This window comes from Lineus longissimus, chromosome 6 (genome assembly GCF_910592395.1).
Source record: "Lineus longissimus chromosome 6, tnLinLong1.2, whole genome shotgun sequence".
NCBI lineage: Eukaryota > Metazoa > Nemertea > Pilidiophora > Heteronemertea > Lineidae > Lineus > Lineus longissimus.
In genome coordinates this window covers 7,911,665-7,939,576 of record NC_088313.1, presented here as the reverse complement: position 1 = coordinate 7,939,576, position 27,912 = coordinate 7,911,665, and the positions used below count along the sequence as shown (strand labels likewise).

Below are 27,912 nucleotides of genomic sequence, written 5' to 3'. Positions count from 1 at the left end.
CGCTTGTACGAATAACAACAATGCAGCAAAGACAGTAAAATTAATTAGCATGATTAATGAAATAAATTTTAATCATCGAGAGCAATATCGATTCATAAGAAGACGAAATTTATAGTTTAGACAATAGTACATTCCAAAAAAAAGAGTTAACAATGAAATTTTGCCAACTGAAATATCCTGGTTTTTGGGGTTTTCCCCTTTTCCATGTTTTCATGGACATCTACGACACTAACAATAACATGACCAACAGTCAAAAACTTGAACAAGCAATGAAAGCAAACAAAACTGACGTGACTGGCAAACAATAATCAATTTATCTCAATTTCACCAAAGTCCAAGGCAATAATGTTATGTCTGTCACGGTCCATTTGTGCATTGGCACTGAAAGGTGGACGTGCGAATAATATTAGTTCCATAGGAATTGGTAATTTGCGGAAGTATCACAAAATGAGATTGGTCCAGTTCAGTTCTTCACTTGATCATCATGATCATGATGATGGAAAGCAATATTTAGGGGTGGAGTTATCTCTTGGAGGTGATGTGGTCAATCTTGTGGCATCTGATCCCTCCTTGCCCAACAACATGAGAGAATTCCTTGAAGGTGGGGTGGAAACAATGGATAAAGCTGAAAGGTTAGGTAACTACTAGGCCGCCCTAGGACTAGGTAGGCCTAAAGTAAACTCAAACTGAACGTTAGTCGTCCTGCCAGGACGGGACACACACCCTAATCAGAGAGCCAAGAAGAGCCAAGAGCCAGACTCCGTTAAAGAGCCAAGTGCCGCCACGAGCCAAAGAAAAGGTCTAAGGCTAATGATATTTTGGAATCCGACCTAGCCTAAAGGTACGTTACCCTATACGGCGGTTGGTACTTGATAAAAAATTGATTTATTTTGTAACCGTTTGTGAAGTTTTAAGACATCGCCACCTGGATGGTGATATTGTCAGCAGTCTACCATGTCTGGATTATTTATCGTACTATCGTTACGCCGTCTTTAAAATACCGCGGGTACAGTGTACATTGTGCCTGCACTTCATACACTGGGTACAATCACACGTGTTTGTCATTCCTGCCGTATCATGGAGCCTTGCACAAATAGTGCAATCAAAATTGTTTTAAAACAGCATGATATTGCTCAAATTCTCGAAATTGGCCAATTCAAGTAATGAGATGGCCCAATGTACCGGGGGTACAGTGTACATTGTGTCTGCACTTCATACACTGGGTACAATCACACGTGTTTGTCATTCCTGCCGTATCATGTAGCCTTGCACAAATTAGTGCAATCAAAATTGTTTTAAAACAGCATGATATTGCTCAAATTCTCGAAATTGGCCAATTCAAGTAATGAGACACTCTTCGGCGGTACTCTGCCTATCTGTCCTGTAAGTAAACAGTTATCGCGGCCCTTGGCTCTTGGCTCTAGGGTGTCCCTGTCAGGACAGGAGCTTCAGCACTCGCACTATTTGCAGTGCCATGAATGACAAGAGTAAGATGAGCAGCCTATACCAGATCTGGACGAGTCTTTATTGGAAAACATTTCTTTATTCGGACACGCTGAGACTCCCGTCGTCCGTCATTAACTTTTGACAAAAGAGTTGCATGTTTCTTAACCACTTGACCTATAGAAGGTGAATACTTTGTGTGTGGGTATCCCTAGGCAAGACCTTCTTTCAAATTGAAAATTAGCGCAATTTGACTGCTTGTCTACCATATAGATCATGAAATTGTTACCGTAGATGCATCTCATAAGGGTACTTGAAACATAACTTGGGTTTTTGATTTGACTTTTCAAGGTCACAGAGGTCAAAGTTCGCTATCGGCATCGCCGTTAGTTAATACTAATAGCAGCATGTTGCGTCACCGCTGGTGTTACTGACTTGAAATCTTGTATGTACCCCTAGGTCAAATGACCTCAGAGATTAAATTTCGGTCGGTCTGTTTCTTGACTTGGCAACCAGGGAGCCAGAGGTGAAACCTAAAAAGTGTGATATCTCTCTTATGAGTGACTCGTTTTCGATAACATTTTTATGGTAGGTTCTCCTAGCAAGGACACATCACATATCATACGGTTTGTTGTTTTTTTTACCTAATTTTCAAGGTCACAGAGGTCAAATGGCGGCCGTTTGAGTGTAACTATGGCACGTTTCTTAACTGCTAAAGCTATGAACTTGAAATTTGGTACAGATGACTCCCTATGTCATGTAACCTCTGACATCGAATTTCGATCCGCTGTGATTCTTGATTTGGCCACCAGGGGGCTAGAATTGGAAACCTTAAAAAATGTGATATCTCTCTTATGAGCGACTCGTTTTCGATTAAACTTTTAAGGTAGGTTCTCTTTGCTAGGATACATCACATATCCTGCGGGTTTTGTATTTGCCCTACTTTTCAAGGTTACATAGGTCAAATGGCGTAAACTGGCCATTTGAGTGTAACTATGGCACCTTTCTTAACCGCTAAAGCTATGAACTTTAAATTTGGTACCCGAAGATATTCCCATTTGCGTACCACATCCGGTGGAAATATCGACAGATTTTTTTCCTTTAACAATACTTAAACCGTCATTGGATTGCCCAACCTGGAAAAAATTGGCATATGGGTATGTGGGTATGGTTTTAGATACTGCCAACCTCGGAAACCGAATTTGGATCCGATCTTATTCTCAACTTGGCCATCACGAGGCCAAAACGAAAAAAGGTAAAAAGGACTATATGTCGCTTATCGATGATATTTTTATGGTAGGTACTCCAAGCAGTGATACATCACATGTCATACTAACTTTGGTTTGACCTATATACTATGCATGTAGCATGTTTCTTAACCAGGATGAATTCCTAACCACCAAATATTTATACGGTGAGCACATTGACCCTGTTTCATTCGAGTTTATCAGTTGATGTCGTCCAGGCCCCTTTGAAAAACACTTTCTGGGGCCCGCATTTGTGAAGTCTACAAATAACAGTGTTACAATCAAATATCCAAGCTGACCTTAATCTGAATCTAAGGTCGACAAAAATACGGTTTACTGTCGTTTCGCTACATTGCCAGTTCGCTACAAGTCGTTTCGCTACATGTGGCGGTCGTTTCGCTACATGGTAGGTCGTTTCGCTACATGGGTGGAGTCGTTTCGCTACAAGATGGGTACGGTCGTTTCGCTACATGGAGGACGTTTCGCTACATGGGTGGAGTCGTTTCGCTACATGGATGTAGGTCGTTTCGCTACATCGTAGGTCGTTTCGCTACATGGATATAGTCATTATTTTTTCAAGTTTGTGCTAAACTCCGGGCTACATATTTGTTGTGAATTTAGGGAAAAAATGCTCGAGTATAGTACAATTACAGATTCAAATTTGATTTTTGCCGCATGCAGTTTGAACGGGCTAAGTGCGCGGGTGCATGACAAAAGTTTGAAACAAAAACTCGGAAATGTTCTGCTCGTTCCAAAAAAAACGAAATAAAAACGTAACAAATGTCTACCAATTCAAAGTCCTCCACACTTATTTACAAAAGTAATACTGGCAGTTTTAATTATGAAACACTACGGGTCTTGGGCCCAGAATCTGTCCAAGCCTCTCTTGAATGCGACAGCGTTGTTGGCATTTACGACCCAGCCTGGCAGCGAATTCCAACCCCTCACGGTTCTCACCATGAAAGCATTTTTCCTGACGTTTGACCTTGGCCGGGTATGTCTGAGCTTATATTGATGTCCCCTAGTGGTTTGGGGACCCCCCTGGTGAAGGTAAGGGTGACCACGCCGGTCCACCATACTCCAGGATTGGCCTCACCAGGGATTTAAAAAGCAAGAGACATCAAAGAGACGTGGGTTCCATGGTGGCTAATTAACAATCTGAGCTTATATTGATGTCCCCTAGTGGTTTGGGGACCCCCCTGGTGAAGGTAAGGGTGACCACGCCGGTCCACCATACTCCAGGATTGGCCTCACCAGGGATTTAAAAAGCAAGAGACATCAAAGAGACGTGGGTTCCATGGTGGCTAATTAACAATCTGAGCTTATATTGATGTCCCCTAGTGGTTTGGGGATCCCCCTGGTGAAGGTAAGGGTGACCACGCCGGTCCACCATACTCCAGGATTGGCCTCACCAGGGATTTAAAAAGCAAGAGACATCAAAGAGACGTGGGTTCCATGGTGGCTAATTAACAACAACACGATTATGACAAGTCGGACATTGCAATTAAAGCCATGCCGTTAAAGTTCCAGGAATCGCTTTGAATTTATACCCGTTGCTTGAAAAGTCGGTGTCGTTAGCTACGTGCATAATAGCAACGCATTACCGAGACTGACCACGAGGAGGTGACACCACCAGTCTTATAAAATAAGGGGGTTACTCACCACTCTTAGAAAAAAAGGTTCCAAGGTTCTAAGAGTGTCAGTCGGAAAAAAATGCGCTAGTCGCTTAGGCCCATTTTTGTAATCAGTGGTTCAGAAAGAATAAAAAGGGAAAAAAGAGTTTGACCGAGACCCCCGTCTGCACTTAGTGCAGAGTTGAATGAGCGAATGCGTGGAAGTGCTGAGTGGGGGGGGGGGATGTCAAATAAATAATACGAATGCGGACAAATGAGCGAGCCAACGCGAAGGCCTCCAAATCTGCGTTGGAGTGCGTTTGAATGACCCCTGTCAATCAATAATAAGTACGTAATTGAGCGAGCCAACGCGAATGGATGTCTATGAGGTTACTGGTCCATTCAAGTGCGAACAAACTCTCAACAACTGTTCTGTCGTTATCTCCCCGTCGCTGTAATCGTCCCATGCCTTAAAGATATGTCTTTGAAGCGCAAACTGTGCTATAATAAATTTGTAGTCACCACCGGGAATTATAGTAGGGTTGTACCATAGCTACATGAAAAAACACTACTAAATTACCAGAAGAAACACAAACCCTGAAGCTGTTTTACACAAATACACAAACACACTTTATTTACATAAGCAACTTAGGTAATGGTCTATATGGTGGCAATGTAGAGCTCTCTGCTATGAATGACACTTGCACAAACACATCAGTCAGTCAATCTGGTTGAGAAACACATATCCAAAGAAGCTCCAACTCGTAGAAACACAGTTATGTACTCGTAGAACGTAGAAACACAGTCATGTACATGTCGATGACGTCACAGAAAAAGTGCAAGCCCGGTACCGGAAGTGAGTGACAAAAGACAAGTCACGATTGCGCAAACAGGAAGTACAGATATCCGACGTATATCCACGTAAAACGTTGCGTATAAAGGTTACATGTAAAGGTGCTCCTTGTGGCCGCCACAGACACTTGTTACGAACGATGTAAGCAGTGCTACGAAATGTAGCCAAAATGTATGGTCTATGCACACACGTGCTTGGCTCTATGCATAGTTACGAATTAAAGAATTGTCAAAGCTCGAGACACACAGTAAATCTTTCTTTCCATCAGTCGTGGAAAGAACGTAATAGAAATACTCAAAGTTCGGATCCTTGAACACGAATAAAAAACACAGGAGCAAACGTCCTCCCGGTCTTCTCACACCACAGCTGTGTATACGAATGGGGCGAGTATAAGAAAACTGATAGAAAATGAACCTATGCACTTACGTAAGAAGGTAAGTGCATAGGCCTAAAATAAACTGTGTTTGTAAACAAGTCTCTTGATGGCGTCCACCACAAGCCAGCACCATACATGTTGTAACAAAATAATTAACTCAGGTCCTATTTGACCAACAACCGAACAAGGGTAAAATAGAGTAAAAATAATGACTACATCCATGTAGCGAAACGACCGCCACATGTAGCGAAACGACTTGTAGCGAACTGGCAATGTAGCGAAACAGCCTGATACCGACAAAAACACCTACATGAAGTAATTCGAACTGATGCCTATCAAAGTGTGTCATACCTGTTGTATATAATATAGTGTACCTTCTCTTTCAGAGCTGTTTCAAGTGCAAGTGAAAAAACTGTTGTGAAAAGAACCGACTTAAAACTTCTCCCTCCAATCACAAATCCTGAGAAAATCTTTATAATTGGTATGAACTATGCAGGCCACTGTGAGGAACAGAATGTAAAACAGCCAAGGGAACCAATAGTTAGTGGCAAGTTTGCAAATGCAATCGCTGGACCGTTTGATGATATTATTTACAATGATGAAACCGAGGTAAATTTCACGATCTTTTTCAAAATTAACTTGATTTGTTCATGAAATTACAATATTCTTTTTCCAGTGTCCTTATTTTGGTATGAGCAATACATAGTTTTATCACATGCCAAGACGTCATCGAGGTTTTGCAAAAACCTGTCTCAAAATCAAATCTGATATAAATTGTGGCAGAAAATCATACCAAATCCTAGATCATTGATGATCTTTCGGTCAAACACCATCAAAACCGATTTCAGACTTGGCAAAACATCTTTATTCGATTGTTTCTGTGTGTTGTCAAGCCTGCCACCCAGCAGTGTGATATTTTCCCAGATCACATGGACGGATCACACGGGTGAACTCTGTGAAACGGTGAACAGAATCTGTGACGACACGCGTCATTGTTGAGGTCTTGACCACGCGTCATTGTTGAGGTCTTGACCACGAGGGTCGGGGGTACGTCTTTGTTGCTGTTGTAGTAACATCATCACGTCATTGCGGCCGTGGATTTCACGTCATTGTGTCGCAAGGTGTACTTTTGGTGTTGAATTTATGGGAGTGAAATTTGCGATTATTCGAGCTACAAATCCCTCAAAAAATCGCAGTAGTGGCATGTGATAAACAGAAAGCGACACTCGAATGCATGCAGTCTCATTGGTTTCCTGGCCAAGACAACCACTCATGTGATATTTCCACTCTAAAAACCACTAGTTTGGTTTTCTTATTTTATCGCACTGTCTAGAGGTATGGGAGCCGTATCGCTAGGTCCACCCTGTATGATCAATATCATAGCATACGTAAGATACCAAAGCATAAAAAGTTGCCAACAATATCAGACGGTCAAAATGGCCGACAATAGGCCATAATCACCGTCCCGATGCAGACATTTGAAGATATTGAGAAAGGAGATGGGTAGGTTGACCTACCGATGCTTCCAGGATGTGGCCAACATGTCTGACAAATCATTTTAGGTGGTAGTTAGAAGCGGGAACATCCAGGTCGCCAGTTTGAATGTATTCAGATGCGAGTCACAATTTACACAGTAAATATTTGCTACACCGATTACATGGATATCAACTATCTTTGTATTGACCACACGCATTTGACGTATCATCCGATGAGGCACATACAGTGATAATACATAATCATACAGTGTTTTGCTGATGATTTGGTGGCTTCAACGTTGGTAAAGTTTTCTCACTAACGCATTTTCAAATTATGTACTGTACAGTACACATTATCATTCAATCATGATACTGACCTCGTTCATTTGACAGCAAGCACTAGACTACCATACAGTGATGCAGCTACGTACATGGGACAGAAGAACATACATCCAGTTAATGAAAGCCTACTCAGTCAGTGTAGTAGGAGGAAATGTCACCCTTGAGAGTCCAGCCCTAATCTATTCTGACGGATTATTATGGTACATGGTTCAATAAAGGCAATGACCTTCAATAGCTCAGCGACTTGAGTTCAGAATAGAATAGATGTATTATGGTCGAATATGCTCATACCGTTCCAATGTGGAATCTCCATGAAATGAAATATCAAAAACTACGGAATTTTATGCTAGTTTTTTGCAAGTTTATTCTCCACAACCATTGCAAGCCGTTTGTTTCATTCATCAAATCAGACGAACTAGACTATTTTTGGCAAAAAAATTTTTCTGCGCATAAAAAATCCAATTTTGGTTGATTCAAATTGCTTGCCACATATACAACTCAAACAGTTGGTTGTTGATGGTTTCTAAATGAAGTCCTTTCTCTCTCCTAATAAACAGAACCATCTTTGCTCAGGCAGTTTGGCTCCTTAGCGTGCTCCTGCATCAATGAAAGCCGTATGACCTTTGGAAATTCTAACACAACCTCAAGATGGCTAATTGCCGTAGCCTCACCAGATGATTCGTGGTCAAAACAAAAAATTTGAAATACGGTCATGCAGGCCCTTGTATTATGAATGAGGCATCATTCATGTTAGTGTGTGTTACCATGTGATCTGCTGATGGCGAAGGAACGGGTTTGGGAGCACAAATAAGCTGATAAATGCCCATTTTGTCAGAATTTTTGATGAAATTCAGCAGCAATTTATTTACGTGGATGGTGACTCGCAGCTGCGGGCGTTCAAACTGGCGAGCTAGCTGTCCCCACCTCTAACGAACATCTGAGATGATTAGCCAGACATGTTGGCCATATCTTTGAAGTATCGGCAGGTCAACATACCCATCTCCTTTCTCAATATCGTCTCGGGACGGTGTTTTTGGTTGATAGTCCGCCATTTTTACCATCTGATATTGTTGCCAACTACATATGCTTTGGTATCTTACGTGTGCTATAATATGGATCATACGGGTTGAGGTCAGAATGCTAAAGGTACGGGGGAGGTCTTCTGCGCATGCCCAAAAATTTTTTTTTTCCCTCAACTGTGCCAAGTACGCGGGTCACAGCTTAAAATTAAAACTCTAAGGCCACAGTGTCAGACAATGCGCACGTCTAAAAACAATTTAAACAACTAATTTTTAATACACTTGGAGAATGTGAAAATTCTTCTGAAGAGTATTTCAAATGAAGAAACATTAAATCAAAGGTCCACACGTTTAGGCCTGTATCTGTCACAAATGGTGCCATGGCCTAGTGGATACGGCATGTCTCAGACCCCTGCATCCCTGGTTCGAAACCCCACGATGGTCACTTTTTAAATTTTCTGCCCATGATTTTTCTTCTAAATTTTGTGATAATATTGCTTCATTTGTTATTAAAAAATCTTTTCCATATCTTATAGCTCAGTGTTAGACTTGTAAGATTTTCCACGACATTTCATGATTTTACTTTTTAGTCTTGTCACGTACACGGGCAATAAATACTAGAAATATCTACCGTTGTATTCAAAAATATAAGTTACTAAAACAGGCTATAGTTCAGTACTCATCATAGCACACTATGGAAAAAGGTACGGGAGAAATGCCGTAGGAATAAAACTTGCCACCTGTGGCTAGAGATACGGGGATTGTGTGCGCATGCGCAGAAGAACTCCCGTACCTTTGCATTCTGACCTAGGGATACGGGTCCGGTATCTCTAGCAAGCGCATATTTTATTGTGCAGGTAATTCAACCAGTACCTTCACTTTCGAAGACGATCATTTTACATTTAACTCTTTCAGCCTGTAATTTGTTTCAGCAATTTGATCTGAAAACCAAGGCGAATTTCAGAGCCTTTTTGATTTTTTTAGAAGAAAACCTGCTTACTGTACTCAACCAAACATGTTACTATTGTAAAGGTATTTTCTTCATCAACAGAAAGGTGTGTAACTATAACAGATATTAAGCTAATAAACAACAAATGTAAAGTTTTTGGTTTGAACTCCAATAGTTTCAGAAGAATTGGCAGAATCACATTTACTTCAACAGACTTGAATAAAAATTTGAAATGATGTCTTCTTTTGCTGTTAAAATTGTGTGCCATGTATTCCCAAGAAATTATAAATCGACAGACATCTGACGATAGCAGATAGCAAAATTTATGGGACCTATAGGCAGGTGCATGGGTACTTTATGTTGGTCCCAAGTGGGCAAATGTTGGACCCAGTTATTCCCACCTAGGCCCCATATAGACAATAAACTGTCGGGTGTTAGTGACAGGGAAAAAGGCGCCGAATCAGAGCGTCGCTCTGTATTAAAAGCGGGTTTCGCTCGAGCAACATGCACAGTGCGCTTCCCCGGCCGGTCCGGAGTTCTTGTCGGCCCGCTATTAGGAGGCAACGTCTTTTCCATTTATCAGCACAGTTGCGAGATCATCAAGTGCCATCAGCCTGACCTCGGAAAAATCGACACCAGCACCATGACATCAAGGGGTAGTTCCTAGCTCCAGCAAATGCCTTACTAGTGCATCGTTCCATGTGGAATGAGTCGATGCGTGGAGACCTAAATCGAGTCAAATGGGAGTCAACGTGATTTGACTGATACACTATGTTTCTTAACCAGCATGAATTCCTAATCACCAAATATCTATATGGTGAGCACAATGGCCCATGGCTTTTTCATTCAAAGAAACTATTCACATGTCTAGTATTTTTGTATTAGTTTCAACACCATTTTCCTTTCAGGAAATGGACTGGGAAGTAGAATTGGGAATCGTCATTGGAAAGGCTGGTAAAAATATAAAGGTACCGTACTGGTAGAACTAGAAATGTAGATCTTAAAACCAGTTCACTGTCACGCTCGTATATATGCAGGAGAATTTTTGGACAATAGACTGTCACGTCCGCATATGTGCGGGTAAATTTTATCCCCTGTAGGATTTGTTAAGGGGTCCTAGAGTTAAACTATTCAATGTGAACTCTAGTTTATCTCCAATATTAATTCATCCCTCAGATGACTACATTAACTTGAGTTTCCATTAAATGGTTTATCTCCAGTATGATTCCATATCCCTCAGATTATCACATTAACTTGTTCCCATTGAATGGTTTTAGTCCAGTGTTAAGCCTTGGAGGAAATAATGTTTTTACCTGACAAATAATTCCCAATATTTTATGCCTGGACGTGACGGTACCTGGCCAGCACGATGTTCCTCTCCTGCCAACTCCCTTCAACAGTTTATCAAAGCAGATCGCCTAGACTACAAAATCAAAAGACGTTCGCCAAACATTTTCGGGTTACAGTAGTTATTCAAAATTCCTTATTGCATTTAAGTCTGCCCTAATGCATGAATCAATACCACCTCATGCGCACTATTTAAACTGTTGAAACGTTGAGCCGTCAAAGACCGGAAAACCGTCATAAAACCTGCATGATGATGATGGTGAAAATTCATGATTGTTGATATTACCTTTTCAGGAGTCAGACGCCATGGACCATGTTGTAGGATATACAGTCTGCAATGATGTGAGTGCTCGGGAATGGCAAATGAAAAGGAATGGCCGACAATGGTTGTTATCAAAAACATTTGATACATACTGCCCCCTTGGACCAGCAATTGTCACTAAAGAATCACTTTCAGGTGAGTTGAATCAGTGTAGGTGGTGACTGTTGGTTGCTGGTGTTTAACGTTGCAAGACTCTGTCACGTCGCAAAATGGCTCTGTAGGCCTACAATTTCAAACAGAAATTCTTTCTCAGTGGATTTAAGCCCTTTCTTTTGGTGACATAGGCATGAAATTTTAGTTTTAACAGATGAATGAATTATACCTTCTTTCCCTACGCCCTTCATTGCTCTGAAAGCATAGGCTGCCAACAACTTTCCCTCACCGTCTTTTTGTCCGTGGCAATCCTCTCCAGTTCTTCCAATAATGACCCATGGTCTTTATGTCCCTCTTAGTGTCAAGTTCCCTTCGCCAGGTGTTTGTCAGCTTTGTCACATACCGGGTTGCCCAGAGTAGTTTGGCAAAAAAATCATAAGACAGCAGACCTAATTCTAGCCACCTGGCATTCCGCACACATGTTCCAGATGACTCAAACCAGCTAGCTAATACAAATGTTAATTTTTCAGATCCCCATAATCTTGGCTTAAGATGTCGTGTGAATGGTGTAACAAAACAGGACAGCAATACAAGCGACTTGATCTTCAAGACACCAAGGCTATTGGCTCATATATCAAAGTTTGTATTAAAGGGACTACTTGGGCCTGGGGTTTACCTGGCCAAGAGGATTAGTGCCCCTGCTTTCCATTATGTGCTGCCGATTGTAGTATTACCACACCAACGCTGAACTCTGTTAGTGATTTTCACCAGTGCTTCGAGGCAGTTCTGGACATGACTTGTGAATATCAGGCACCCCGTTCCAGTGTATTGTTTATTGCAGTTCAATGATTTGAGAAGTCACAGTTCTGGTGGAGGCGACTCTGGTTGGAAAAAAAAAACATATCTCATGCGAAAGTAGTCCAGAAGTCTATATGTCCTTGTCGCCCCCTTCTTTACACTGGCTTGATGTTTTGATGGTAAAAAATGCACCTTTTCCATTTTAGGTTCCTGACACTAAAACCGGGAGACATCATTCTGACTGGGACTCCCTCTGGCGTTGGCTTCACAAGAGATCCACCCGAGTTTTTGAAACGAGGTGACATTTTTGAAACAGAGATAGATGAAATTGGGACATTGATCAATAAGATTGTATGAAGTTTCAGATGGCCCTAAACAATTTTACTTGAAAACTGGATGAGAAGGGACTCTGGATATTGCGAAAATGTCACTAAAAATTGAAATACTCTAAAATCTCGAATACAAGGTGTGAGGCTCCGCCCCCATTCATTACATACGTACGCCAGATATGATGGCAGTATTCTGCTACTTCTACATTTCATTTTGGATTGTTTTATGTGTATTCTAAACTGATGAAAAGAGCTGGGTGCATGTAGACGACCTGTGGTACTGGTGCATTTTGATGGGGACATCAATCACACATTCAACGCTATTATTTGGTAAATGGGTTGTATTATTTTTGTATTTAAAATGTTGTATGTGCTATTATTGTCCCTTGATTTATAAGTGCAGAATCGGCCCTTTCATCATTATTAGTCTAAGAATAATTAATCCTTTGGGACTTTAACTGTTTCTGGGCACTGAATCATGGTGCTATACCTAACAAAGAAGTTGAGGAGAGTCTTATGAATGGTGCTATGTAATAGACTTGTTGACATTCTTTTCCACCCTCCCTTTGCCAGTTGGCAATCATTCCTGAAGTCTAAGTAGAGGCAATTAGTGCGATTTTTTGCATAAACAGGCAATTTATATGAACGTTCTATTCATTGTAAAGAGACATTTTACTTGCACATACAGGAAATTCTGAATTTTACTGAATTGATTTCGTTGACGATTGGTATCTCCTTTACCTGGAATAGATTTTTATGGAGTATGGAGGCCAAGTCAGTGAGGTGCGCTGGCAATGAAAATATTTCTGTTCAGTTCTTCCAAAATTAAATAAGAAATTTTCAGAGGAAAAGTTTAACATTCTTGTATTTATAATAGTTATCAATTACTCCAATTATTGGAACTGAAGTTTGCTCCTAGATGTTGAGAAATGTTGCATATCATTTCATTTTCACAGTTGCTTGACTTTATTAAACCAACCTCAAATTGGCATTTACATCCTGTCCCACTGTTTTATTCCATTCAAAAATTCCTTTCAACCACATCCCCCCCAGAAAAAAAGGCCTGTGGTACCACATAGAAACTTTTACCATGCAGAATTTGTCCATCGGTTTGGCGCTATCATTCAAATGACAAGATCGCCATCAAATAACAAAATGTGTTTGGCATGTACATCGCCATTTTCTGATTGTTGTTTTGGGAGTGAAGTTTTGTGTTGATAAAAATGGCAGGACAAAGTGAAGATTCATAAGTGTTAGGTTTAAAAAAATCTGTGAAAATGGGAGTGATCTGCAACATTTATAAACATCATGGAGAAAACTATAGATGTCCATTGATTGGTTGTGACGTTGATGAGGCGATGACCATGATGGTTGTGACATTGATAAGGCTACGAACTGGGTGGTTGTAACATTGATGCAACCAATTATATACCACCGCTTGGTTTGTGACAGTAGTAAGCAAGCCATTACCTGGTTGGGTGCGCCATTGATGTGACCCAGACCAGCGTGGTCGTGACTTTGATAAGGCCATAACCAGATTGGCTGTGACGTTGATGAAGCCACGGACAAGGTCGTTGTGACGTTGATGCCACTAATATGCCTCGGGTTGGTGAGGCCATCACCTGGTTGGGCATGAGATTGATTTGGCACAGACCAGCTTGGTTGGGGCATTGATGAGGCTATGATCAGGGTATTTGGGACGTTGATAAAGTCATGACCAGGACTGTAGTGACATTGATGAGGTCTTGGCCATGTGGTTTAAGGAATTGAACCCGAGGCGGAGGACCTTGGTTGAGTTACCAAGACACTCTCGGGTGGAGCTAAAATACAGTCCAAACCCGAGCCGACAGGCGAGGGTTTGGACGAAATTTTAGCTCCACCCGAGAGTGTCTTGGTAACTCAACCAAGGTCCGAAGCGAGGGTTCAATTTCTATTCTAAAATACCTCAAACTTCAAAAGATAGGCCACGAAAATAACTTGAATATGTGCGAATTTGGCAAATTCCATCCATCGCCGGCCCGGCCGGAGCGCCGGTAGCGCCATTGTTTACATTATATTACGGCAACATTACAGAAAATGAGACATGTACATTTTGTACAGCGCGCATAGGAAGTCCGCATCGGCTCGCTCAAGTGATGCTAAAATCCGCGCAAATGGGCTATTTGGAGCGTTTTTCTCGGCAAATATGTGTAGTGCTCATTAAAAAATTTAGGGTGGTTGATGCCTCCTTGACTGATTTGTGTTTGAAGCAGTGTTTTGAGCGCCTCAAACTTCTGAAGTGAGCCGAAATTCCATTGACGTGACGTGTGCATGGTTTCCACATTTTAGTGCAACCCGAGGGAACTTTGGTAGAGCATCTTGGTTGCGTGTCCAAAACACTCCGCTCTCAGAACGAGGCTTATGCATTTTCCATTTAAAAGTTGACTTTACGGTACCAAGGTATTTTAGAATGTGACATTGATGAGGCCATGACCATGCGGTTGTGACATTGATGAGGCCATGACCAAGATGGTCATGAAATTGGTGAGGCTACGACCAGGTTTGTTGTGGCATTGATGAGGTGTTGGCCAGATTGGTTGTGACAATAATGAGGCTATGGACAGGGTGGTGGTGACATTGACATGACCAAGGCGGTTGTGACATTGATGAGGCCATGACCAAGATGGTTGTGAAATTGGTGAGGCTACGACCAGGTTTGTTGTGGCATTGATGAGGTGTTGGCCAGATTGGTTGTGACAATAATGAGGCTATGGACAGGGTGGTGGTGACATTGACATGACCAAGGCGGTTGTGACATTGATGAGGCCCAGATCAGATTAGTTGTGATATTGATGAGACCACGATCAGGGCGACTGTAACATTGATGTGGCCTTGACCAGGGTGGTTGTGACATTGATGAGCATATGACTAGGTTGGTTGTGAAATTGATGGGGCCATGACCAGGGCGGTTGTGACATTGTTGTGGCCATGACCAGGGTGGTGGTGACAATAATGAGACCATGACAAGGGCGGTTATGGCATTGATGACTTCATGACCACGGCCGTAGTTAAATTGATGAGGTCTTGGCCTAGGCGATTGTGACATTGATAAGGCCATGGCCAAGGTGGTTATGACAATGATGAGCCCATGACCAGGGTGGTTGTGACATTGGTGAGCCCATGACCAGGCTGGTTGTGATTTGGATTAGGCGACGACCAGGTTGGTCGTGACAGTGATGAGACCATGACCAGAGTGGTTATGACAATGATGGGGTCATGACCAGAGCTGTGACATTCATGAGGCCATGACCAAGTTGGTTGTGACATGGATGAGGCTACGAACAGGGTGGTTGTAACATCGATGCAACCAATATACACTCCCTTGGTTGTGACAGTAATATTGATTAGGCTACGACCAGGTTGGTTGTGACATTGATGAGGTCATGACCAGAGTGATTTTGATATTGATGAGGCGACGACCAGATTGGTTGTGATATTGATGTGGCCATGAGTAGGGTGGTTTTGGCATTGATGAGGCTACAGCCAGGGTGGCTGTGTCATTGATGAGGTCTTGACCGGGATGATTGTGACATTGATTAGGCCATGACCAGGGTGGTTGTGACATTGATGAGCCTATGACTAGGTTGGTTGTGAAATTGATGGGGCCATGACCAGGGCGGTTGTGACATTGTTGTGGCCATGACCAGGGTGGTGGTGACATTAATGAGACCATGCGACAAGGGCGGTTATGGCATTGATGACGTCATGACCAGGGCCGTAGTGACGATGAGGTCTTGGCCAAGGCGGTTGCAACATTGATGAGGCCATGACCAAAATGGCTTAAACATTGATTAGGCCATGACCAAGGTGGTTGTGATATTGATTAGACTACGACCAGGTTGGTTGTGACAGTGATGAGGCCATGACCAGGTTGGTTGTGATAATGATGAGGCCATGACCAGGGTTGTAACATTCATGAGGCCATGACCAAGTTGCGACATGGATGAGGCTACGACCAGGGTGGTTGTGAGATTGGAGCCACCAACATACACCCAGTTGGTTGTGACAGTAAGAAGGCCATTTTCTTGTTGAGTTTGGTAATGATGTCTCCCAGGCCAGCCGGTTGGTGTTGAATTTGATGCTCACATGGCAAGTATGGGTGTGAGAGTAATGCAACCATTACTCACTTTGTTGTGAAATAAAAATGCGGCCGCCGTTACCCGATTGGCTGTGACAGGCGAACATAACCAGGTGACAAAGGGACGGTCATAGCCCTATTGGCTGTGACACAATTGATGGCCTGACCAGATTGAGTGTGACATTAATGCTTGCATGACAGGGTCGATTGTGACATTGTTCGCGGCCATGACCCAGTTGATTGTGATATTGATCAGTGCTGACAAGACCAGATTGGATGTGACGTTAATGCTACCATGACAGGGTTGGTTGTAACATTGTTGGAGACACGAACAAACTCGAACAAAAAGCACATAAATTATTGTATTTTTAATGACATAATTGAAACATTGTATATAATTATGTATATCACAAAACTCTTATTTTGCTATCACAGCCTGCATGATGACGACGACTTCGCTGGATTCATGACTAGAACAACCAATGGCACATTACCTACTGTATGGCATTCTAACATTAGAGGGGCTACTGGGGGCTAGGTTAGGAGACGGACGAAGTCCCTCTAATGCCATCCGACGTGGCCATAATAAAAAATCAATCCCAGTCGTCACCACATGACGATTGTGACGAGGTCGCGCAAGTTGTACAGTGAATCGGCTAAAATAGTCCTCAAAATAATTTTACAATTCGATATATGTGCAACATTTTTTATATAGCTCAAAAACTTGATAAAGAATGTTTGTAGCTGATGTTATCGTTTGAATAGCGTTTTTCCCAAAAAGCTTTTTGAATGAGGTCAAGAGAAATAGTTTTTGGCGCCAATGACGTCACCAATGGCGGATTTGCACTGCAGTTTGAGTCGATTCTCTTCGATCGATTGTATGGGAGACTCTGAACTGGTATAATGACGTCACATATGTTACTACCGCATATACCGTTGCCATGGTACATCGTGTACTGAGCCTAACGTTTAACAAAACTTTGCATTAACTGCACAGGCAATGACGGTGACGGGCCCCATGTTCTACCAAAATTGCATGTCACAGATTCAAAGTGCGGAGTAGTTTACTTTGAAATTAACTAATCGAATACTTGTACATCAAGGTGCTAACGCGTTAGGTATTAGGTATTACAGGTACATGTATTAGGTATACCACCAGTCGCCTATCTAGTTATGATCATACCAATTTAACTTTCCAATTCCTTCTCCAGTTCTGTGGTTGCCACAGACGACAAGTCCTCGGCCACGCCGATCCGCTCACAGGTGAACTCAGACATTGTCAACATGTTCTTCGGCAGACGATAGTGCGGACGCGATTGAGCTTCCGGATGTTTCAAATCAGCTTCTTCACCATTCTGCCTGTGAAAGTCATCCGCGTCATTTACACGATATTCGGCATCATTTCCCTGAAATGTAACATCTTTTGCCAAGTCTCGCGGATTTTCTTTCTCTACGAATCGTCGTTCGCCTTCGGCCTGTCTCCGAACATCCGCGATCTGTTCCTCGGCATATGAACGCATCAGCTCCGGAATGTCTCGAACGCGTTCGGTAATCCACGAAGTTATCCGCTCACGGTTCACCTCCGTTATAAACTCTAAGTTCTCACTCACAAGCTGTTCTTTTTGAGCCAATGGCTTTAACAATGCCTGATGTATTTCTAAATTTCGCACCGTCAGTGGCACCGATTCGTCCTTTTTTGGAAGTGTGTATCTTTCCTCCTTTTCTGACATATAATACGTCTCAATCCTCGTAACCTTATTGTCACCGTTTTCCGTAAACGTAACCTTTTTACCACCCTCGCCGACATGTCCTTGTAATTTGAATCGATTCTCAGGTTTTTGGGACTTTGGGATTTCGTATTCCTTAGCCGAGTTATTTTCCAGTTGTCTCGAGGACATAGATGTGGTCGGTCTGCGGATCTCGTGGACGTACCTATTAGTCTCTGGGTCCTTGACGAAAGATCCAGCATTTGTCATACGATAGGACGGAGCATGACTCACCTTGTTTTTGAGATGGGACAACCGATGACTGATAGTCCCAGGGATGTACTCCCCTTGGTGTTTCTTTGATAAACTACTCCGTGACCGCTCGGGATACCTGTGATAATCCTCCTCCTCCCCGTCTAACGTCGGCTGAATCCTAGCCTTGTTGATCGAAAGACACGGCACAAACACCTCCATCTTTCTATAACTTGCCGCTGTAATGTTATTTTCCGCAGGTACAACCTTCTCCTCCTGAACTGACGGCTGGCTCTGGCGCGGTTTCAGGATACCCCTGTTGTGCTGCTTCAAGCGAACTCCGAACCCAGACAGCACCCGTTGGCCATGGTCACGGTTACCGCCCAATAGAGGCGGAAACGCATCATAGGGCCGGAACTTATTATACAAAGTCACATACTGTTTATGCGACATAGTGTTCCTAAGATTGTTTAACTCCGCGATCGATTTGGGTTGAAGTCTTACAGGAGAGTGAATGACGGCCATATTACGAATGTGGTTCGCCATGTTGGAAATTGTCTTGCGCAATGTATCCTGGTTAGGGGACCCCTTCCGGTAGCGCCTGCACTGGTGCCTGTCAACCTCTCCAACCGTCATCTGTCTGTTGATATGATCCACCTAAGAAATTGTAGCACAAAACACTAGCAGAACGTTGCAATTAAAAGAAACCATCGAACTACTTACATGCGCGAAGACTTTGCTGCTGTTTGGCATTGTTAATTCGAAGCTCCACAGTTTTCTCCAAGTGTATACAATCGTAAAATCCGTCGCAAAGCTTCATTCTGATATTCATTTATCGATTTACGGACGAGGCCTATTTAAATATTATCGATTCTTGTAATCCCTTTGCAGTGATATTGCTAATGTGTCTTTAATCCTTTACAGCGTCTCCCGAAAGCACATTACGTGCATACACACTAGCATGAATTCGTGAGAAAGGTCCTATTCGCTGCTCGACCAGTACCCAAGTCAAGTATTTGAGCTGATCAATATTTCAGTGCGCGTATCCTACGGGTGGTAAAACCAAAACACAAGCAGATCAACGGTTTTTCTTATCATCTAGTGAAGACAGGACTATAGAATCCTAACAAAAGCCGCTACACATGGGCAACCGTTACAAAATCTGCGCTGATTTTATATGTTTTTTCTTCTGATAAATACGAAATGCGGCTTGGTTTTTCAAAGCTCACTACACCCTGTGGCATCGTTGAACTTTTGATTTCTAAAGTCTCTACCCAGGATTTCCCTTGGTTTAAAATCGGAGGTAGACGTACTTCAGATAGCAAAAGCCTCGTATTTTCCTGTCATTCGATGCACTGCTCCATGTCTATAAAAAAAGCAGTCACTCCTTTAGCATCTAGTTAGATCGAAACACATTCATCCGTTTTCTTTTCCATCGAAACGCATCCATTATTTAGTCAGTCACAAAAAACGATGATTTCAGTTGACCAAAGTCGCAGAATAGGACTTTTTCACAGCGGCATTTCCTTTATTCGTCATCTGCGTTTTTCCTCACTATACCTCCTTGTCGCTCCATATCAATAATCCGCCACAGGATATACAGGACCAAACTATTTACTCATAAGCGAATTAAAGTGGATTATGGTCGTGGCCTACTCGATGCAATCCCATTGAAAGCTTCTAATGGTTCCATATCATATTTGGCTAGACCCGAGTGTCTGAGATATCGGGCGAAGTGACCTGTGGAAAAACAATCAGACATTGTGTCAATAAAACTCAAGGAACGAAATAAACTATTTATGATCGAAAGGTGCATCGACATTCGGCAATTTTCCTGAATGAGGAAAAAGATTTTTCGTTATCTCAAATTATGATATTCTTGCAACGTATGATTTTAGGAAATGTTTACCGACTGGTTATCGCGCGCCATCTAACGTCTTTTCAAATACAAAATCTTCGCGATAAATTTTACGACCTCGATATTGGCTACGTATACTGTTTCCAGTGAATGATAAAGATAATTATGAAGTAGCGCTTGCATGATTTTGTGTTCGAGTGAAAAATAATGCAGTCAATAGTAAAAATCAAGTATTTACTTACTACTATTATAGGATAAGCATATCCGGTTCGTAAAACTCGACCGGGAGTCCTGAAAAAAAAAGGTAGTGCTCAAGCCAAATTCTGTTTTATTAAGCGAGAGTCAGAACGGTAATTTCATGCTATGTAGGCCCTACTGTACATGCAAGTTGACGAAACGGGGTCATCAGAAAACAAACTTAAAAGAATTATTGAATCTCGTCAAAAGTAAACTTGCCGTCCTTAAAGCTGACATGCATGCATAGAAACCCTAACGGCCAAGTTAGAAAACATCAAAGGCCCGACCACCAAAGGACCAACTGAACTTGGAACATGATAGGACTGGTCACAGAGACGCTCTCGTGTAAAGAAAAAAAAGAAAAAATTTTCCTCGAGCGATGAACATATTTTTCAGTTTTTCATTTCACCTACAAGGTTGACAGAATGGCGTCTTTTGTACGATCAGTACCGTTTTCAGTTTAATACTTGCCTTTAAAATTTGCCCTTTTACAATATTGGTGAATTCATGAGATACATAATCAGAGTATGAACATAACATAATTATAGGAGCACGCAGCTATTTTTCAAGTTTTAAAGATGCTGTGGGTGGCTTAGCCTTCAAACTCAGGGATGAACACACGGAAGACGATAAAAAGGTGTGTTAAAGTGGGTCTTTAATATCGAGTCCAACATAAACATCTGCTTTGAGCTTCTGGCATCATCGAGTAGGGTTCGTTGGTCTGATCTGCATAAAAGAACAATTTGTCTGAATATCTGATCGAAACTGATAGTCCAAATCACAAATAGCGAAATACGGATTCTTACTCACACGTTTGTGCCCCTTTCATATCCCTTAGTCTTAGTTTAGGGGTCAAAATCTAAAGTTCAATCATCTCCTCATCACACGGTGATCTGTCGTGAATGCAGTGTCTTAGCGCATTAAAGCATTAGGTACACGTGAGTGTGCGGTTCCTAACGGGGGTCCACTAACACCGGCCCCTTAAATCCGACTGCGTTTGTATTTACAAGTCCAAAAGAGTGTACGAAGACTAGTAACTAACTATATTTAACGGGTCCTCTAAATAGAATATTAACGCGAACTATGAAACACATAAACAAGAAATCTCCTGAACTTAATAGCGCATCTGATTTTGCTCATCAACACAAATAGAACTCCTTGAATTTTCAGTCCAAAGAATTAATCCGAGTACACGTTAGGTTCTAAAGCGCAACGAACGAAGTAATCGAATTCTACACAAAGTCACTGTATCTTTCCATAACCTGAACTTAGTCCTCTGCTTCTAGCAGTTTGGCTAACTTGGTGATTGGTCTGCGGTAGGTTCCATTCTGAGTGCGAACTTCACATGATCTAACATGACCGTCACTTCCTTTGTGAATGTTCACGATCCTACCAACTGGCCAATAGGCTCTACCAACTGAAGTGTCCTGTAGCACAACGATATAGTCCTGTTGCAGGTCTGATTTTGCATCCTGCCACTTGTTTCGCTCCTGCAATGATGAAACATACAGTTTGTTAAACTGCTTCCAGATTTGGTCAGTCACGTAATTCACGCGTTTCCATCTTCCTCGGTACATGTCACTTTCCTCAGTTACACTAGTGTCTGTTTCCACCGTGTTCAATCCCATTAAATGATTCGGAGTTATTGCGACGACCGAAGTGTCAGCAGCGCTACATGCGGTTAGTGGTCTGCTATTCATGATCCACTCTGCTTTCACCATAACTGTCTGCATCTCCTCCTCATCCAATCGTTGTTTGTTCATTAGTCCATATAGAATCTTTCTGACCGATCTTATCTACCGTTCATAGTGTCCTCCAAAGTGACTTGCAAGAGGGGGGTTGAATGCCCAGTCAATCTCCTCCTTTGCTAGTTTTTCTTGGAGCCGCAACTCCTTGTTCAATTTAAGTAAGTCCTGTTTCAGCTCCTTGGAAGCTCCAACCAAATTACTTCCATTATCGGATCTGAGTTTCCTTGGTCTCCCCCGGCGGTTCGTGAATCGGCTGATTGCCAAGAGACACGACTGAGTGTCCAACTTTCGAGTCAGCTCCAAGTGAATGGCTCTAGTATAGTTGCATGAAAAGAGTACTCCGTACCGTTTGTACAAACGACCTGATATCTTCACCTCCAACGGTCCGAAGTAGTCGACTCCCGAATTCTCGAAAGCTCTTATGGCAGATATTCTGTCGATAGGTAGGTTTCCCATTTTCTGAGTCTGGAGTCTTGCTTGGTATTTCTTGCATAACACGCAATCCTTTAAAACCTGCTTGACAGCTACTGTGACTCCCGTGACCCAGTATCGTTCTCGCAGTGATGAGATCACATGATTTCTTCCGACGTGGCCTTCCATCCAATGGATCCTGCGGATGAGTGTTCGTACCAATGGCTCTCCACCTGGCAGTATGATTGGTCGTCTTCCCTCATGTGGTAGCAGACTGTTGTTCAATCTTCCCCCGACGCGAAGTAAGCCATCTTTGTCGATCTCTGGGCATAACTTACGAATTTTGCTGCATCTTGGAGTTGTCAATTTCTCACGCAGACTCTGTAACTCCGCACTGTAGTACATTCGTTGAATGGTTCTCAGGACTGCAACCTTGGCATGAATTCTGGCATCAGCTGTTGAAACCTCATCCTCAGGGTTGAAAGGCTTCAGCATACACTGGACAAGGTTTAGGATCCTTTCCCAATCGGAGAGTCTATTCAGTACTGAAATGGTGTGATCTTCTCCTTTGTCTGCTGCTGATTGTCCCTCTATGCGATTTACTGAAATCTCCTCAGGCAGTCGCAGGAACTCTGGCCCATGTTGCCATAGGCTTGATCTTAGATCCCGGGCTGTCCCGCCCCTTGATGCAATATCAGCTGGGTTTTCTCTGCCTTGTACATGCCTCAAATCCTCGACTCTGGTGAGAGTCAAAATCGTCCCAACTCGGTTTCTGACAAAGACTGAGGTTTGAATGGTCTCATTTCGGAGGTGTTCAAGGACAATCGTGCTATCTGTCCAATTAACACTTTTCTGCAGCGGTAGTCGTAGTTCTTTCTTCAACTTTGCAGTAGTCTTTGCTCCCAACGTAGCTGCAACCAACTCCGCTCTTGGCATGGTTTCTCCTTTTTGCGGATTCAATCTGGATCTAGCGTAGATCAGCTTGGAGTCAATCTCATCCTCACTCTGGGTGCTAATGTAAGCTGCTACACCATGTGCTCTTTCGGATGCATCGCCGAACACGTGTAGCTGATGTTCATCGTGTGGTCCAGGTGTATAAGTGGTCACACATCTCTCAAACTCTATCTCCGTGACAGCTTGAGTTCCATCTCTCCAGTTGATCCACTTTCGAAGTTCATCTTCTGGTACAGGGTCATCCCAATTTAGCTTCAGCCTTGACAGGTTCTGTACAATCAATCTACAGTTGAATATCCATGGTGACACCAACCCCAACGGATCAAACAGCTTCGTCATGTTTGACAAAAGCTCGCGTCTGGTTTTAACTTCCTTGAGATCTGGAGCTCGGTAGGTCAACTTGTCACTCTCAGGCTTCCAGTTCATACCAAGTGTTGGCATCTCTTTACAATCTTCTGTTAGGCTAACTTCACTCCCAATTTCAACGTGGCGATCCTGCGGTATACAGTTGATGATCTCTGGATGATTACTGGCATATTTTCTCAACAGGAATCCTGAGCGTTGGCATGTCTCGTCAACACATTTAACGTGTTTTGCTGCCCTTTCAGTGTCTATGAAGCTGTCGAAATGATCATCAACGTAAAATGTTTGTTTAGCAGCGATACAACTCTCCCTTGTTCTGTCATCAGCCTGTTCTTCCAACCCGTGGTTCAACGCATGGCATGCTATGGCTGGTGAAGGTTTCGATCCAAAAGGATGTACTGTCCACCTCCAATCTTCAATCTGGCCTTGGTCATCGACCCATAAAAATCGGGACCAATTTCGATCTTCTGGCGGTACTTGTATCTGGTGGAACATGGCTTGAATGTCACTGCTAACGGCAACTGGGTACTCTCTGAACCTTAGTAGTACTCCGTCTAGCCTGTTTGTCAGGTCTGGCCCTTTCATCAACAGGTTGTTGATTGAAATTCCATCAATTTCAGCTGAACCATCAAACACGATTCGCAACTTGGACTGCTTTCTCTCGCTGATTACACCATGATGTGGTAGATACCATCTGATTTTTACATCAAGTTCATTCTCTGGAACACGTTCGATGTATCTCTTTTTCTTAAGGTCATTCATCTGGCTCTGATAAGCAGTCGCATAGTTCTTGTCTCTTTTCATTCGTTTCAACACTGCAGATAATCTACGTTCAGCCATTGGTCTGCTCTCTGGAACTGCTGGAAGTTGATCCTTCAGCGGTAAGCGGACCTGATATCGTTCTCCAGTGTAGGCGGTGGTTCCTCGCAACTTAGCCATGAAGCGTTCTTCCTCTCTGGACATACGAATCTCTTCGCCCTGTGATCCGTCATCAAATTCTCTGCTGAAGTGAGCATTCATGTTGTTGTTCAGTTCTTCAACGGTAAGTCTGTGGAGAGGCCTTGAAGCAATATTCATCCGGCCCCTCTGAACAGGTCCGAGTAGCGTCCAGCCGATCTTGGTCCGCATAGCGTAGGGTCCATCTTCTTTTGTGGAAATGATCTCTACTGGCCGTGTGATTTCTGGTTGATTAGCTCCAAAGAGTATCTCAACTGGGTGATTGACAACTTTCAGATCAACTTTCTTTAACTCTGGGTATTTCCTAACATCATTCTCTGTGGGAATCTCCCAAGGCTTGATGGGAATCGTACTGTGTGTGAAGAGTTCATTCAATTTGATCCACTCATCTCCCTTGGAAAGGCCTTTGACTTCAAGTCTCTGGATTTTTTCTTGAATCAACACTAGCACAGCTCTGGAGCATCGTGGATAGGTCAACTTTCACAGACTGGCCTGTAAGTCCCACCTTGGTCGCCAATCCATCAGTGATGAAACTCGCTCCGGCTCCATTGTCTAAGAATACATTCGTAGTAACTTCTACTCCATTATCCAAACTTCTCAGCTTGACTGGTAAGACTGCCATTGCAATTCTCCCAGTGGTTCCAATTCTTCTTGAAGTTACTTCTTCTGTTTTCACAGTTTTCACGGCTTCTCCTGACTTTACAGCTTCTGATTTGTTTACAGAACTGGGGGTCTCAGGTTTCACAACTGTCTGGCTGGTTGACTGATTGCCATGGTCTTTAGCAATATGGCCCCGCTCCAAGCACTTAAAAGAACGCCCGGTCTTCTTCAGAAATTCACCTCTCTCAGGTCTTGGCAACTTCTTAAGCTTCATACAATCTTGGATTTTATGCAATTCCTTACAGTAACTGCAATGATCTTCTCTTTCTCCTGGCTTGTCATTGGATCTTTCACTGCTGGATGTTACTCTAAAAGCAGCTTTGGGCGGTGCTTGCTTTCCAGGATTTGATCGTGACTTGTCTTGTTTTCTTTCTCCTTGATATGGTTTTGGTCCCTCTTCGGTCCTTTGTCTGGTGCCATACCTGGGGTTCATAACTACCTTGGCCTGTGCTTCAATAAACTTAACCAAGTTCTGGTAATTAGCCGGATTACCAGTTTTCGTAAAAATTTCTGTATCCTGCCTAATCCACTTATATCTTAAGCAGTCAGGTAGTTTATCCACAATCTGGGCCATCATGGACGGATGTTCCAGTTCAGTCAGTCGCCCAAGTCCAGTCAATGCATTTAGGCTATCCCGTAGTAAAATCGCAAATCTCTCCATATCTTCTGCAGCCTTCATACTCAACTTCGGCCAGGCTGATATTTTCCTGATATATGCTCTGCTGGTGTCGTACGGTGCTCCGTATCTTGTTTCTAGTAGTCTAAGAGCATCTGCGTACCCTTCTTCAGGTCTCAGATGGACACAGCCACGCACTAATTCATGCGGTGTTCCTGACGTGTATGCTCGTAACTGTGTTAGCCTCTCTCTGTCCGTGTCGGTCCATTTGGCTACGTACTCTTGGAAGTCAATGAAGAACTCACGGAACTTGGTCTCATCTCCATCAAATATCTCTGGTTCGGCTCTAGGAATCCTCATTTGTTTCGTCAGATCCCTTTGCGTGTCAGCAATGTCTGAAAGTGCTCGTTCGGTAGCTTGTGTTACATTTGAAATCTGGGTAAGATCTGGTGGTAACGGATCCGACATTCTCGTTGACTGATGTGCTGGCGTAAACGGCAACGCACGGACGTCAATTCGGCCAAATACTCCTCTCGAAGTTTCAGGTTGAGTCAATCCCTCTGTTTCCATGACTACCATTGTATCCAACCAACCCGCAACTTCGGCTTCAAACTGTTCATAATCGTCCAACCTGGTGTCGCAGTAGGCCTGGTCCCGTTCTCTCTCTTTCACAGGAAGTCGTGCTTGATACTCATTATGACAGCCAAGAAACTTGTCCATCAGCTCTTTCATTTGCCGCAATATTGTTTTCACCTTATCGGTATCGGTACCTTCCATTAGTCTTGATAAACAATTCTTCTTAGCAGTAATTCGGCCGGTCAAAGCGGATCTGCTACGACTTAGCTGCTTCAACTCAGCTCCTTTCATCTGGGCTGAGAAACCACTCCTTAACTGTCTTCTATCTTCACTAGGATGTTGATCGTCCTCTTCAAACTCATCTTGATTTGGTTCGTCACCTAAATGGAACTCATCTTCAGCGCCATCATCATTTCCCGCGCTTGTATTTCGATTCTCTTTTCCACTCATCTTGGACGGGAATCCCCTTTAGGAGCTTCACTGTTATAGCGGCGTAGTGATACCATCAAGATTCTTGGTGTAACATTTGACAGAGAAATGTCCATGAAAACGCATGTTAACAATGTATGCCGTGCGGCAAATTTCCATCTCTATCGTATATGCAAGATAAGATCTTTGCTCAGTAAATCAGCAGCAACAAGTGCAGTGCGGACCTTAGTTGTCTCGCGGTTGGACTACGCAAATAGTCTGCTATATAACATATCTGAGGCCAATGTGCGTAAGCTTCAACTGGTTCAAAACTCGGCAGCTCGTCTCGTCACTAGGGTGTCCAGAGGGGATCATATCACTCCGGTTCTGTGCGCACTCCACTGGCTTCCTTTGAAAGCAAGGCTCGAGTACAAGGTTAATCTAATGGTCTACAAATGTCTACATGATTACGCACCAAAATATCTCGCAGACTGCTTGGAAGTTTACAAACCCTCACGCTCCCTGCGGTCAAGTACAATGGGTCTGTGTAAGGAAATGCGCACAAACCGGGTGATAGGCTCCTCTGCATTCGCAGTGGCGGGACCAAAGCTATGGAATGAGCTTCCAAATAGTGTTCGTGGCCAGAGTACCCTGGGTCGTTTTAAAACTGCACTAAAAACTCATATTTTTAAGAAATTCTTTTGAATCCTTTGCACGTTTTTTTTTTTTTTTAGTAATGACTTTTATTCTTTCATGTATTAATGTTATGTTTTATTATAAATTGTAAAGCGCTTAGAAGTTTTAACAACGTTAAGCGCTATAAAAATGTTTTTAATAATAAAT

At 42.8% G+C, this 27,912-nt stretch overlaps 2 protein-coding genes across 2 annotated transcripts; one reads left to right on the top strand and one right to left on the bottom strand.

The window, feature by feature from the left end:
* Positions 1–238: 238 nt before the first annotated feature.
* On the top strand, positions 239–13,039 carry LOC135489359 (fumarylacetoacetate hydrolase domain-containing protein 2-like). The gene is made up of 6 exons (XM_064774673.1): positions 239–632; positions 5,919–6,141; positions 10,226–10,285; positions 10,959–11,121; positions 11,610–11,718; positions 12,084–13,039. Exons 1-6 carry the CDS (start codon positions 346–348, stop codon positions 12,232–12,234), a joined length of 993 nt encoding a protein of 330 aa, XP_064630743.1. The 5' UTR covers positions 239–345; the 3' UTR covers positions 12,235–13,039.
* Positions 13,040–21,644: 8,605 nt separating this feature from the next.
* LOC135489914 (uncharacterized) lies at positions 21,645–27,111 on the bottom strand. The gene is made up of 3 exons (XM_064775543.1): positions 25,315–27,111; positions 22,206–25,229; positions 21,645–21,866 (listed from the first exon to the last, which is right to left on the bottom strand). Exons 1-3 carry the CDS (start codon positions 27,109–27,111, stop codon positions 21,645–21,647), a joined length of 5,043 nt encoding a protein of 1,680 aa, XP_064631613.1.
* Between the last annotated feature and the right edge of the window lie 801 nt (positions 27,112–27,912).